The sequence below is a fragment of the Manacus candei genome, unplaced genomic scaffold (genome assembly GCF_025592945.1).
Source record: "Manacus candei isolate 608988 ecotype Guabito, Panama unplaced genomic scaffold, ASM2559294v1 h1tg000049l, whole genome shotgun sequence".
Taxonomy (NCBI): domain Eukaryota; kingdom Metazoa; phylum Chordata; class Aves; order Passeriformes; family Pipridae; genus Manacus; species Manacus candei.
In genome coordinates, this window is record NW_026138097.1 from 30,795,706 (window position 1) to 30,812,034 (window position 16,329).

The following is a 16,329-nucleotide window of genomic DNA, read 5'->3' on the forward strand; positions in this document are numbered from 1 at the left end:
AATTATTCCTATAAAACAAATATCAACTTTCCACTTAGTAAACAATCAACAGCAAAATTCCATTTTGAGAAGTCTAATAAAACATTCTTTATTAGAAATATCTTCCAGTTTTCAGCCTTTCTAGAATATACACAGAAAGAAAAATAGCTGATTTATATGCACAAATATAAATCAGCACATAATATATAAATTATGATGAAACTATTATCCCAGAAACTGATTAAAATATTCTAAAATTAAAAATATACACTTTATGAATATTAATTATATGTTTTAATGCTTAATAGAGCAGTATTATCACAGCCATATGTTAAATACATTTATTTATCACAGTTCCAACTCCGTAATCCATTTTCTCCCACTTCAATGTCCATCACACATTTTACACATAATTTTAGTTGCACAAACTTATAGCTTGTATTACTTTTTTTACACATATGAATTTCATTCCTGTCATTATCATCATATTTTTAAATGCAAAGAGAAAAACTAAAATGAATGAAGAATTTAAACTAATGTTTAGCACAACATCATTGACAGTATTTAAAATTAGAAATAAGCCTAACTTTGAAAACGGTATGAAATCCTTGGTCCTCTCTGTTTAGTTTAATTTCCATGAATTGACCTTTGTAATCTGACAATTAAAACATTTTTTACTTATTTTTTTTAACACTAATGAGCAAATATACATAGAAATGAGTACACGTTAAATATCACTTACTTTGGCAAAACCAGAATCTGTACAACAAAAATGCAGAAGAATATGAGACAGGCACAAGTCACATAATACTTAAATGCAGGTAGAGTAGTTGCTCGGTACTAGAAGAAAAAAAAAATCAAATGTTAAAAAAACAATTGCCAAAGTCAAGCTGAAACTTCAGCTTAAAGATGCACATATGTATAGGTAGTCTTTAGCAACAGTAAATTTCCTGTTCTTCAGTGACTTCATATCCACTAACCTAGGGCTAGGGATTATCAGGCATAGTATTGAATCCTTTTGCTTCTTGAAAAACAGCCATGTCAAACAGTTTTGACTTGTCCCTTCACTGAACAGATTATCCCAAGTTCATCATAAAAAGTTTAATTAACAACAATGGCAACAAAAAAACTGAAACATTTTTAAAAAATATTTTTAGGAATGGTCAACCATTCTGAACAGATTCCAAGATTCTTTGTCATTAATTCCTCAATTATTCAATTTTCAATTATTGATAAATACTGAATGGGCTGAAACAATTATAAAAAACATAACCCTCATTTAAACAGGAAATTTCTGAGCAAAAAAAGTAGCAAATTGTAAACTGTGCTACAGAGCATAGCTAGCAATCACACTGATATTTACTGGACCTATATTATTACTTCAATTAAAATCTTTTATGTCTCTGTTAAAAGGCCTCCTATGTCTACCGATACTACTAAACACTTGATATTCTTAGGAGACAGTCAATTTGATCTGTTTTGTCATGAGAAAAATCTATTTATCTCTAATTACTCTGTCTAGAGACATGAGAATTAAGCAATGAAATATTTATCAGAGCTGTTCTGCTATTTGAGATAGATATATCTAGGTTGAAACCAATTAAGTACTCAAATGGAAATGATCTAAGTAGCTAATAAAGTTACTTACACTATCAAAATTTTTTTTCAAAGGATGAAAGTTTAAGATTTAATTACTAAAAGAAAATACACCAAAGATTATTTTCACAAAGTGCTCAAAATGCAAACTTCAGAAAATGGAAAGGGTGTGAGCTGTGCCTTCTAACTGCAAGCACACAGCTATGTCTTTTTCCTTACTGCCAAGTTCTGCCCATGGAACAAACCAGTGCACCAAACTTTACATGAACATCTAGAAATTGACTTCAGCAATCCAACAGCTTTTTTCACTTTTGAACTATATAACGAACAGAAAGCAATTCTGATCACACATCTAACTGAATTTCAAGGTACAAATATGACTTTGCTTGATGCATAAATTTGCAGCAAGTTGTGCTCTTCCACCTGTTAAATATGTTTATAATGGTCCTGTTCAACAATTTTGGACCTTGAGCTGCTGCTAAATCTCATGGAATTCCAATCCACTTTCAAAAGTATTTCAGTGTTTCACACTTCTCCATACATTTCCTAATGAAGGCAGGCAACTCACTCCTCAGGTTAAGCTTTGTTTGCTTTATTACCTTGCTGTACTTTCAGGTCCTACAAGATCTGAAAAGCTTCCATTTAAACCAAAAGCAGACTTCTTACTGAGTTGTTTAAAGTCAAGACTGGATTGGTGAGTCATCAAAAGATAATGAAAAGATATTGAAAAGCTGGATCCAAAAAGAACAATTAGTTCTCTGCCACTCCATAGCATTCTAAATCTAAAAGAGATTAGACTTCTACAGGGAGCATCTACACAGCTAAATAACTTAGCTCCCAAATTTCATCCCAAGTCATTGTCCAAAGTGCACGTCATGGTTTTCTCTCAAGTTGTCTTTCAGAATTTATTGGTTAGTTCCACACACATCAAAATCTTAATGAGCTCCTAGGCACAGCTTTGATCCACTCAGTGTACCCCATAAACACTACAGATAAGAACACAACAGGTCTAGTTTCTCTGTTCTTCTCTCTTATGAAGTCTTTGAGACAGGCTCAGGGAAGCCTTGAAACCTTTTCCACCCTACTGCCTTGCTAAGGGCATACAACACATGCCTTTGTCAGCTGGCCATAAGAATACTATTCTGCTGAGCTGTGAAAGAATCTGAAAATTATTTCAGATGTTTTGAACCAAAAGGTATCTAAAACAATAATAAATAAGTATTTGACTACCACACGGACACAGAGGATACTTGCTGCACAGTGTGAACACAGTATGGTAATGCTTCCTCTAGCCCATTCTTGACAGGTTCACTCAGTTATACAGCTAGTTGTGGTCAAACCTACCTCTTATTTCCCTGAAGGACAGCATAACTGTTCAGCTATCAGCTGCCCTATGCTTATGAGAAAGCAGAAAGAGGCAACTCTTCAGTCTTCCTGCAGAAGCTGTGTCACTATGCAGAAATACACTCAAGGTCCACAAGGTCATAAAACAACAAAAAGGCCTGACTTTATAGGCTAGTGGTCATGACAATCACCTAAAAGGGAGGAATCTTTCATTCTCCAACATCATTACTCCAAAGACAAGAAAAACTATCCGTTACTCCACCTGTACATACAGGTCTCAAGTGTTTTATCACACATTATTAGTCCGAAGAACATTTGGTGCTTTGCATCCAAGACAGCCAGGCATTTTTCTTAAAAAGACATTTATAGTATTGTTTCCCAAGACTGACTGTGAGCAGCAAGTGCATATGGAGAAAACTAATGAGCAACTGATATCATTACAAGTCTATCATTACTACAGATGGAGTCTTTGAGACATTAGAAAAAAAAAAAAACAAAACCAAAACCAGTGCAGTTCGATAAATGCCTTTTGAGAATGTAGATTATGGAACTTAGAAATTCTTTGCTCCAGTTACATCAAAATTGGACTATCAAACCTTTTCCCACTTCTGTGAGACCATAAAAATTTCAAGAAATTCAAATGAAATGCAGAGCCCTACAAACAGGAAAGTAGTTGCAGACATTACATGCATAAAATTTCTTCTGTAAATCAGCTAAAATATTTTTTTAAGGTCTGAGCACTTCTCCTTGCAGGAGAGGTGATGTAGACATGGCTATGTGGTACAAAAACAAGGGATATAAGCCTCATTTAGAGTAGGTCAAAGAAGGAATCGACCAATGAATTTGCAATTGAACTTACTGAAAATAACTTACTTCTTTTTCCAGAGTCTTATTATAGAAAAGAAGTGATATTCTTTGAATGTCTTCAGATTTAAGCCATTGCCTAGAAGAGAAAGGGAATGTTATCACTGAGATAAGAATAAAGTAGTCCAGTACTTTTATACAAATGAAATGCAGCAATATAAGAAAATCAGTTGGAATAAAGCAAGTTCTTATGTATTGCAATGTATCTGGTGAATTTTTACTGACAGTAGAAGTGGAGACTACAAATCCCCTCTCCTTTTTGACTGCTACTGCTAACATGAAACAAAAGCTCAGATGACCAATTGCTTTTCTGTGGATCACTCTTAAGCAGAATCAAGGGAGAGATTTATATGATGTAATTCTAACAGTGATATTCCACTCATGTCCAAAATACGGTAGTATATCCAGCAGGCAGAAGAGAACTTGAGATAAAAACAGTCCTTCACAAGTTTCTTTTAGGAAGAACACTGTTCCAATATGCAAAAGTGGTACGTAAATTACACTTCACAAACTCCTATTGCAAATGAAAATGTAACAAACATTACTAAAAGAGGAGGAGTGATTTTGTCTTTAGACTGTGTCAGTCACTTGACCACAGACAGCCCTGTACTGTAGAGGTAGATATTGACCTTTTTGCTGATTATAAAAACTTCTTCCCTGCTTAAAGATGAGAAATTGTATAAGTACTTGCATTGAAATGAAAGACGTATTTTAAACTAAGTGAATCTTGACAAAAGCTTGACATAGCTTTTACAAAATGAAATGTTCTAATATGAAAGTCTACATTTATTTTAATGGACACTTGCAAAGATATAAAATACTTAAATTTCAAAAAGGTTGGGCTGCTTGTACCTCAAGGGCACTACACAGATCTGAAAAAAAAATTAATTAAGCAGACTAATTCTGTGGACATGCAATATTTGAGCTTGAATAATAGTTAGGTCTGAGATTTTTTCCAACATTTCCAGCAATAACTTTAAATTAGGCTTCAAGTAGTACTTTCAGTCTCAGCTGACAGGTTGCAATGCAAATAAGTAGCAGTAATGAACCACAGTGGAACAGATCCAAAATTAAGGTCCTGGGAGAACAGGAGTGGACAGAGTGGAGTGTAAGTTATTAGCTTTGATTTATGACATCAAAAGTATTTGTTTCCTTGCCTGGGAGACTGTCCCCCTTCCTGTGCAATCAGTTTCATTATAATAAGGGGCTGTAAATATTCTCAGTTCTAGGAATGTTTAATTCCAAAATATATTTCCCAGTTTGCTCTGCAATGGCTCACACTTATATCTGATCACAATTAGGACTCTGAGAAGAAACACATCTGGTAGTCTGGTGTACCTATGGTATGATTTTGTTGTGGTTCAGCAGTAACCTACTGGAGAAAACATTCATTTTGTGGAGCATTTTTAGTAAACTGTTAAAATTTAATGCAATTCTTTTTCCATTTAGTTATAAAAATCAAACTTAAAGTAACCCTCTTTTCCAAATAGTTAACTAATTTCTCGTTTTTTTCCTATAGTACCTGACAGGAGGATTGATTTAATTACCATTACCACACTGCTAAAAAGTTCTGTCTGCAGATCTACTCCCAAAAGCCTAATTTGGTTTGTACGCACTTGATCCCATGTGAAGTCAGCCTCATACTCCACACATCATAAATTCATGTTTTCAGAAGATTTTAGTTTTTCTTTAAAGCTCAGAAAAAAACCCAACCATACTGGTTTTAGGTAGGACATGCTGAGAGGTCTGAGACAAGGGAATAGTACAACACATACAAATGGAAGTGGAGAGCAAGTACAGAAGAGAAAGCACAAAGTCACATACCTTTGGCATAGAGACAAGGGCTGAAAATTCTGCCTCCAGTCTCACTCCCTGATGAACCTAAACTTACCAAAGTATTTGCAAGTACTTGGGGATATGTCTCCTGGGAAGCTAGGTACCAAATTTCATCTTAAATTCTTTTGCAATCCCAGGAACAACACAGACAGACAGCTGAACTCAGGCTGTATCCACAGAAGTATGTGAATTAATATGCCTTGTGCTGGTTGACAGTGTACAGCAAGGAATTATGCACAGAACACAGCAGCCACTGTGACCAAAGACCAATTAGCTTTAGTTTAGCCCCCTCTGTAGGTGCATATTTAGCCAAGAGATTACCACCCATCCAAGTTCCTAACTACCAAGGCTCGGGATGGCCTAGCTAGGGCTTCTCATCCCCCTCTTGTGTAGGACAGGCCCTTGGCAGTCAGGAGTACTTTGTTGAAGGTACAGGAAAAGGAAACACACGGAGAATGATGTTACACCCTAATGGTTAAAGCACTGAAGCTCTTTGTTTCTCACTCACTCTTTTAAAGCTGTATTTCTGTATATCTTAATGCAGTGCTCTAAGAGAATAATATTTAATAAACAGGTCGTAACTTTCCTCATGCAACTTTGCAAGGGACATTGCCAACTAAGTCAACTACTCTGAATCACGCTGTAAAGCCCCTGGGTTGCTTTTTAGATTCCAGAGTTTCATTTACATTCCACAAGAAGGAATTTAACCCAGATGCCCAGAGCTACTGACAGTGTGTGCATGTGGCGCTTGGCAGTTTTGCAGAAAGATCACTAAGCCAGCTTGTGAACTGGCAGAAGAGCAGGGAGGGAGGGATCCCAGAGAAAACGCTACAGTCACTTTAAAAACTTGAGATACCATTTCAATACAAATCATACTGTTTTACACTGAGTAAAGACAGTGATTCATTTGGACTACAGCATTGTCTTGGACTAAGAAGATACAGACTCTACATTCCCTTATCTTCCAGTTACTGGCTGAAAAGCACCTGGCCATGTAATTTCCAAAGACCCGCATTTTATGACCATTTTCTTGCAACCAGTTACTTTCTTCACAGAATGACATGTGGCTAAGAACCATGGTGTGGATGAAAAAGTCAGAGCATGCTGACAGCTCAGGGTGGAATGAAAAAGTCAGAGCATGCTGACAGCTCAGGGTGGAAGAAACACGACTCTATACAGTGAATGTTTGCTTTTGAATTCTTTTCATGCATTTTTCTAACTAAAAAGGTCAAAAGCATAGTACTTTTAATACCATATTTTAAGAGCAATAATGTTTTTTTAATTTTCTTTATTCAGTTGCAGACCTATTTGCTATGCAGTCCAAACTTTACACTTGAAAACATTTAGAAATACCAGTTCTTACAGATTTTCTTAAAGGTTTGCTTCTTGGTTCACAAAAGCAAAAGATTTTGTTTCACAATAACTCAATTACTGTAGCTGATAATGTTATTTTCATTTTACAGTCAAAAAATTGAGGCACAAAAATATGTAAAATGTGATCAGTTTTGTGTTCTAAGTGTAGGAAATATTTTATTTAACTGTTCTATGCGCTTAGCCTTCACATAGTTACAGTATTATTGAATTAACTTGCCGTTTGAGGAATCAGTTATTCTCAGATATTCAGTTGAATCATCACTTTTAAGTGATTGATTCAGCAAATCAATACAGAGATAGGTAGACAATCTAGTTTTGGAAGGTGACATTCAAGCTTTCTGATATATAAGATCATTCCTTATCTTGGTGCAATTCCTCATGTAATTCACAAAATGCACTGAAAATTTTTCAGAAACATTTTATATCCCAAAGTTTTTCTGAATTTTATGCACTAATTAGATAAGACAAGGATTCTCTGAGATAAAACAACATACAGTATGGTCACACCAATATTTTATAATGCATTTATACAGATGAATTACTTTTGACATCAAATCACCATTTTTACAATCCACTTATCAGAGCAAGTGTACCTAAAGACATATTAAAACTACCAAAATTTATACAGCTGTTTTAGGCAAGTCTAGTATAATCAAATCCCATGGCCTACCCTCTTTCACTCTATTCTTTCTGTGACCTACTCTCAACACTCTTTTATAAAATGACTGAAAAATATTTTCCTAAGGCAAAGTACCATTAATAGGACTAAAATATGAAAAAACCTCCAAATGTGACAGATGAGCATTTAATAATTAGGTGTAATACTCAGATCATTAAGATTCTGAGTAACAGAAGTAGGGGGAAACATAATTCATCACAATTATTGTCCACATTTTTGAAGGGTAATTCTCTTATTTCATCAGATAAATATAAAAAGCCTGAACACTTATTTTTTCCGGTACTGATTTCTCTCTCAGTCTTATCTATTCACCAGCAAAAGGAAAAGATCAATACTGCCTCCAGCTCTTCCTAGGGCACAGAAAAAACACGTCAGGTTGCCTCCCCCAGCAATTCCAATATGCCAGCAAGATTAGCCTTCTCTAAGAAATCAACCAACTAGTTGAAACAGAGAGATAGTAAACTATGATTTTAGGGAAAGTTTCTAATTCTGAGGAATTGTTTCTGTGACAATTGTGAAGCATCAATTTTCACATCATTCTGATTCCTGAGCCAGCTATTTCTTGGGCCTTACTCCTCTGCTCTCAGTTAAGACAACTCTGTAGTTACGGTCACAAGTCTACAGATACAAACAGCTACAGAGCAAAAACCCCTTTGCCATGAAGACAAGTCAAAACCTCTGTCACACCATGATTCACAGGCGCTGTCTTATCTCATATAGTAGAAAATGCTACTGTACAACCAATCTTCACAATGTGCAGAGCTTCCTATCCCAGTATTAGTGACACCCTTTACTGTTTTCAGATTTGGTGTGCATGTGGGAACAAAACATAGTAAACACTTGCAGATTTATGCCAAAGTTGGAAAGAATAGAAATAAGAGAGGATAAAGACTTACTTTTGAGCATTGATTCCATCAATGGCCTGGATCATTCTCTCATTCAGTTCCTCCTCAAACCTTCTTTTCTGTGATTTTGTTCTGAAATGAAAAATGTGGGAATTTACTTTGGAAAATCATTACATTGTTAATAAACATTAAACAATAGCTAGCATAAACATGTGAGGATAATACCAATTTTTTTAAAATTTATACTGTAATAGGAACTATATGCATCAGGCACACTAAGCCTCATAATAAGCTCTTAAAAATACCAGCATAAGCTACAATCTGATACACAACACACACACACACGCACACACACTCGCAAATCTAGAGTTTAGATATCAGCGAGCCCTTAAAATACAAACATAAGACAATATTTCAGAAACAAAACCAAAACCAAGAGAACTCAAGAAATTCTGGTTGAAGGAAAGTTTTCCACAGTATTATGAATTCATGAAAAAGAATGAGAATATGCTCAAATTCATAAAACATTCCTGTTTCTTGCAGTTATTTTTAAAAACCTTGTCAGAATTTTATGACGAGCACAATGTGATAGTGCACTGAGACATAAAAGTACCCTCTACCAAAAGCCTGATAACTCTTCTTTTCTTGGAAATACTTTATTATTTTTAATAAGAAAACTCAGAACCATCCTAAATTAGTTTCAAACATACATCATGTTTCTCTATTTACAACCTTGTAACTCATCTGCAATACAAAAAACACCTTTTCTTTTGACTGGACCGAATATGAACCCAAGAGAAGATCATCAGAATGGGTTTGTCTCTGCTAATATAAATTACTGCAAACATCATTAATCCTTTCAGTAGCTGTGCTCTCCTTAAAAATGAAATATTTAAAATATTAATAGATTATGTCTCTGTATTTGAAAACTTAAATCCAATGTTAACTTAAAAACAGTGTTTTGTAAGAAGTCAACAGCTAGATCTGAAATTTGACTCTATGCTTATCAAAATGTTCTTAACCTACAAATTGAACCCTGTAAAAGGTAACATGGATTTTCTTCAACATCAAGTTCTTGGGTTTTTTCCCCAAAACTGATAACCTGTTGCAGGATTCAAATTAATACAGAAATTATATTAGTGTACTTACAGGAATCTTAAAAAACACAACTGATTTCTTGCCTATTCAATGCTATTGAATTTAGGTAAGAAAGTGCTTATAACTCATTTTTCACATATAAAACAATCTAGAAGAAATACATAGATAAGGAGACATTGTCTAATTACACTTAATCCTCCTGGTAGATTCTTAACAACATAAGACTATTGTGTAACTACATAAGAGCTAAGATTGCCACAAACAGAAGTCTACAGTCAGGCTTCAAACCCTACATTTTCATATTCTAATAAAATATTGATTTTCAAAGTGCTTATGATCATTTCAGCTCTCTCACGTGGGAATGACTAACTAGCTTAGCTAGAATCCTAGTTACATGTCTGTCTCACTAAGGACATTAGATGCCAGTAATGTTTTATAGAAACTCCTTCCATAATATGGTATCAAGACACATTTGTACCTTTCAAATCTATTTTGGAATGGAGTTCAGAAACACAAAAGCAAGAACACTTCAGAAACTTCAAGAACTGCAGTATTTCCAAATGCCACAGTGATCTTTCATTGGCTGAAAGAAGTTCTTTGGACATGCTGTCCAAATGTAAATGTGTAGTTTTAAAATTAGACTCTTTTTATTAATGTCAGGAATGTTCAGTCAAAAGTTGTTCATCCTCTGGAATTTAGCAATATTTTAGGTAATTGCATAGCTATACAGTAACCAAGGACAACGAAAATACAAATTTTTAAAGGTTCTTCCAAATGACTTTACGGTATTTATATCATCATCTTGCCCTAGTCATCAAAGTACCAAGCAGGAGCATGAAAACTTAAAGCTATTGAGATCTTACAAACATTTTCTGTAGCATGAGCACTATAGAAAGATCACAAAGTAATTTTTGAATGTCTATTACTGCAAACATACAGTAGACTGAAATAATAAACCACAATACAAACACAAAGCAATTAAACAAATACATAAAATGTCTCTTTTTGTATATATTATTAGCTGTTGTAAGAAAAATTATTAACAGCCCTTTCCATCTGCCCTTTTCTTACACCTCTGTACCTCCTCCCAATTTTCCTGCATATTATTTTCTTCCCACTGATACAGTAACTGGTTTATTAGAAGAAACGAATAGTAGTTCACCAACATACCAAATCCGAATAATGCTCCTTGTTAGCAGGAAGTGTATTTGCAATTCATAAGTAATATGTCTGCCCATCTGTTTCCATAGCCCTTCTCTACGTAAGAGGTATCAGCAGAAAAAATAGTTTGCGTGAGAAATGGACCTCAATATTTGAAAGTATATGAATGTATATGTATTTATATAGACTTTTGATGAATAAGTAATTTTTTAAGACTAATTTACCTCTCTCTGCAACGCTGAAAATGATATTGCCCCATGGGAACATCCTAAACAACAAATAAACAATAAAACCTTATTAATTACGATAGACTTTGACAATACTAAGTTGCTTTAAAAACAGTGTGGAAAACAGGGTCAAGTAAGGGGAAAAGTTTCCAATACAAATACTTTTAGCATTACATTAAAACTGTTTAAAAGAAAAATCCAGCCAAGAGTAAAGATGAAGTGACCTGGGGAAAAACTGATCTATCATTATAAACACTAAACAACTAATACAACAGTCTGAATCCAAGAATGTTTTGCTTTACCAGAAAGAATTCAATGTCATCACTCTTTGGATGTAGTCCAAACTTTTGACAGCTTCAGCAAAAATGAATCTTAAGTGTTTTTTTAAAAAAACAGACCTGAGTAACCAAACACAGACAATGGTCATTATTTTTTATCAATAAGCAACAGCAGCCATCACAGCCACATTTATTTTGTGATTAATAGTGATGGTTGGGTACTTTCTGTAATGAACATGCCTCAATCCACATTATGATGCACTGTATTTATTGAACAAGAATACATGGCTCAATTCTATGTTCCCATACGTAATAGGGACAAAACTGAATTCCAGTGTTGAAAGCTATCAGAATTTACTTTTGTGCTTTCACTTTTTAGAAGTAGAAGATAATGAATGTACAAGCTGTAGACCCACAGTGTCTTACCAACAGCAGTAAAACAGGGTTAGTAAAATTTTAAAAAATCTGTTCAGTGTAAGAGATGCAACGTTGCACTATACTACTCTACAACTCAGGCCATCAACCATAGCTAATGAGTGGTAGGTGCACCTTCAGAAGGTAGATGTAACAGCGAGTATGGATTTGGCTCCTGGAGTACTCTGAATAAAGTCCACTCCAGCTACCACACAGATGATTCTAACTTCATAGCCTTTGCTCCAGGTTTAGCATGTTCCAAATGGAGAATGTATCTGAACAGTCAATGAATCTCAAGGAATTTCTCTGTGTTTAAAGTTTTCATTCCTGAAGGTGTTGCATTCTGGCTGTATGTTCAAAATATCTTTCCACAAGACGAATAGCAGCCACTATCCGTGCTATGCCTGAGGAGGGTCTGAGCTCAGAGGGTCAAATTGTGTATTTTAGTAAGTATGTTGAACTCCTTATAATTCAGAGATGCACTTATAGGAAGACATGGTTTCTTAGACCTAATCCAAAGCTCCCATGTCATTGGAAAAGCTCCTAACTACTCCACTGGGTTTATGCCCTGGACAAACATAGGTATCTTCTTCTATCAGAAATAACCAGGTATTTAGCAGTGAGCACCTTTTTCCTTTCAAATGTTACTAAATTGTATGAAATGACATAAGTAGGCCCCTACTGTTGTGCTTATCTTGCCATTTTCAGTGGTCATGCTGTCCCTGTGGTGCAAGTGTGCAAATGGCTTGGCTGCTCCCCAAGATTCCAGGTACCGGGTCATGCGGACAGAAGCTCTCATTTTGGCTCCATCAAGAGTGTGTCGAGGTCGAATGTGGTGCTGTGGGCTACGCTTTTCTCCCTGGTTGAAAGAAAATAAAAGGTGGTATCAGCCTTTGTGTTCGTGACCTTTTGAAGCAGCAGCACATCATCTGGTACCACAGATCTGTGCGCTTAAGAACTTAAAAATGGAGAGTTACTAGGAACCTGCAAATCTTAATGATATTGCTGGGAAATATCAGAGACTTATTTCTGAAGAGCGGGAAACATTTGCAATGCAAACATTATGTATTTGTAGGCATCAGTAATAGCTCTGATCAATATCTTATAGTAGTGAATTATTCACTAAAGAGATTAGTGGTTCCGCTCAAAAATAACTATGACTGGTCACAAAATAAAAGTACTACTAACCTTAGGATTGATTACAAAGTAGGTCTTAACATTATGCTCTTTCAGATATGGGTCCCTCACATCTCCATCCCCATCTTCCACTTTGTAAGCTCCATTCAAATGTGCCAAGGTGACTGAGGTGATGTGAACACGGCTGAAATTATATTTTAAAAAAATGACAGAATCACAAATACTGATCGAAAGCATAATTCGAACCTGACCGACCATTTTACTAGCTTTTGGATATACCTCTTATATGCTGCTCACTTATTTACAGTCCTTCTAATCTAATTTTTAGAAATTCTAGTATGCATAAATCTAAAGGTTTCCATATACAAAAAGAATACTTAAAATCACAGAAAATACTGAGTGCCTCTTTTTTTTTCCCCAAGGACAGCACTAAGAATTAGTTCACGCATCTCCATGAAAGACATGGTACCTATGTGTTTTCTTCATGGCTGAAAAATCCATGTGCCCAGAGGTTAACAGGGAAGCCTCTTACCCTGGGACTCCTCCAGCTTCCATGTGATTGGCCAGAGTAACATCGTGTGACCACACATCGTACTGCCACTTCTGCAGCCCAATAACGCCGCACAGCACATTCCCAGAGTGCACTCCCACGCGCATATTAATGTCAACTCCAGTTGCATCTCTCACTTTCCTGCAGTTGATAAGAAAACCTCTGTTAATATACATAATCGGCCCTTCGTTTTCTTTTAGTTTACCACTCACACTCCTGGAAGTGCTCAAGGCCAGGTTGGATGGGAGGTGTTCCAGCCTGTGGCAGGGTGATCTTTAAGGTCCATTCCAATCAAAACCCTTCTACGAAATTAGCAATATCAACTGTAATAACATTTACTTCTTTTTAGCATTGCCTCCATTCTTTTTATGCTAGGATTATATATTACCTTTCCTATTAGCTATACTTGCAACAATTTGTAGAAATATTAATTCTCAAGTCCAGATCTGAAGCTCCTTCTTTTATATTCATCTGAAATTATTTGGGAGGGTTGAGTTAAGTAGTGAAAATGTTTGGTCTCATGGTAGAACCTAAGGACTGCAGAAAGCTTCTGGAGATCTGGAACTACTGTTATGTGCCCTTCTACCTGAAAACCCTAATATTTGCGTTGAAGACCTTCTCTTATCTGTCATATCTGAAGGGAAGGATGAAAAACACGGCACCTCAGGATATTCTACAGGCTGTGGCTTGTACACACTTCAGGAATATGGGCTCAGTGCCATTCAGGCTGTGGAGAACATGAGGCTCAACAGCATTCCACATGCTCAGTGTGTGTTGTACCAACTACAACATTATATGGTGATTGAAAGGCCACCCTCACTGCCCAGACCACATCTAAACTTTTGACCTTTTCAATGACAGAGTTAAGTATTTCTTCACCCAGCCCAAATCTCAGAAGAGCCCTACACATAAGATAGGCATTTACCTTTCCAGAAGAAGCTTTTCTGAATCATGAGTGGGTGACTAAGGTCCAACAGCTAGAACATTTTGAGACATATGTCATACGGGTACCTAACTACATATGTAAGGAGTTATAAAACTAATTCAGATATTGATAGGCTTATACAGCTCTAAGAAATGGGAAGATCATAACTTAACTGCATTTATGTATTAAAATCCCAACTCACATGGACCCAAACCTGAGTAATAAGGAACATGCACATACATTTATCTTGGAGAAATTGTTAATGGAAGAAACAACTACAGAATAAGGAACCCAAATAGCTCCTGTATACAAGTCAGGTTCATAGTTCTAGCAACATCTTCAGTCTCAGTGATGAGAATCATCAGCTCTGAATTACAGAATTGAGTTGGCCCATTTATCTTCTTTTTTTTGTAATGAATGGGAACACAGAACTTAATAGGTTTAATTTGATATGGTAAATCCTACATTTAAGCATTAGTTCTCAAGTGTTCTTTTTCTGGGAAATTAAAGTAACAGGAGCATGACTGAAACTATTTTAATTCCTTCAGTCTCTATCAAGTGTTTATTAGTATCGCTTTTCACTTTGCCATCTTACACTGCTCTCATGTAGATGACACACATGAAAATGAACTGCCTGTAAATGATCTTTGTAAGCAGTTGGCAAATGACAAATGCCATTTTGCTCTGTATAACAAATATGACACAAGCTTAGCACTTCTGAAAACAAGTGTTTTACAAAACTGGGCAAAATGGAAGAGGAACATTTATCCTGTAGGAGTAAATTGGTGAAAGGCTATCCTGCCATATTCTGCAGAGCAAGCAGAATAAAATCTGCTTTATAATAAGCTCTCAGGAGTTAAGGAGGGGAGCAAGTAGAACATCTTTTCTTCTGTCTCACAAATTAAAGAAACCATAGAAGACTTTAAATTAGCAGTATAACTCTGGACCAAATTAGGGTTTACTACTACTTCTCTCCTGTGCTCCTTGAACAATTGCTATGATGACACAGACACAATGCATTTGAGAAGGTATCTGTCACATCCCCATAAGACACTCAACTTACCTACACAAGCGTATCTGAAATTTCCCATTTTTATTTCATTTTCTCTCCCATAGTCTCTCTAGTTTCCCTCAGCACACCACAGTCTGTGTGCCCACCCTGGCTAGGCAGCCAAAATACTCGTCAAGACTGTATTTTTCCTATTGTAACCTGAAATTTGAGTTTGTAAGGATTCTGTGTTTTTCAAAGGCATGGTTAGCTCACAGGTAGTTGTAGCAACTTCACACAAGTAAGAGTTCAGATCATTAGGAAAACACCTACTCTCTTAACCTGAGCTTTATTTCATCTCTAACTATGGACTAAGGTATCTAAAACACTACAACACATTCAGTGAGCCTTGAGCATTTATTCCCCTCTAAATTGCTAATTTTAAAAGCATATTTTCCTTTGGGATTAGACCTACAGGAGTGAAAACATACCTAAAAAAACTATTTTATTTTGTATCTAACATTCAAAATGGTATAACCATCTCATCCAACAATTTCTTTTATTTTCCTCTGAAATGGAACTCATTTCATGCTACCAAATCAAAGATAGTCTTTGAGAAACATGCGGCTGAGAAACAGGAAGGCACCAGAGAGACAAAGGAGTGGAGTTTGGGCTGAAGGAAAACAACCCATATATTCACAAATAAACATATTTTGCCTTAACAGATAAGCTCTAGCCTTAAAGAACCCAGTTAAGGTGGCTGGCTCTTAACATCACAGGCAGCACTGGTATCTATGGATCGACAGGTTGAGCATCCCACTCCTGGGCAAGCGGGCTGCAGACTACAAGAAACATTGGATTTGTTCCAACATAGTGCAGAGTAGCAAAGAAATTAATCAATGGGACTATGATCCACGTTTAAATGGAAACAATCCATAGCATAGTGAGGTTGAATTGCTCAAAATGGAGCTACACATCATTAGATAACCAGAATGAATAAGACTTTATACTACAGATCATCCATCAATTTGGCA

At 35.8% G+C, this 16,329-nt stretch overlaps 1 protein-coding gene across 1 annotated transcript in view; it reads right to left on the reverse strand.

Annotated features, from left to right (window-relative positions):
• ADCY2 (adenylate cyclase 2) overlaps nt 1–16,329 on the reverse strand; it is a 215,069-nt gene that overhangs the window by 54,382 nt on the left and 144,358 nt on the right. The window contains exons 8-14 of the mRNA XM_051798981.1: nt 13,365–13,523; nt 12,884–13,016; nt 12,378–12,554; nt 11,001–11,044; nt 8,569–8,649; nt 3,793–3,862; nt 722–819 (exon numbers count right to left, since the gene is read on the reverse strand). Of these exons, the coding sequence (XP_051654941.1) occupies nt 722–819; nt 3,793–3,862; nt 8,569–8,649; nt 11,001–11,044; nt 12,378–12,554; nt 12,884–13,016; nt 13,365–13,523 (762 nt within the window). The remainder of the gene's footprint in view (nt 1–721; nt 820–3,792; nt 3,863–8,568; nt 8,650–11,000; nt 11,045–12,377; nt 12,555–12,883; nt 13,017–13,364; nt 13,524–16,329) is intronic.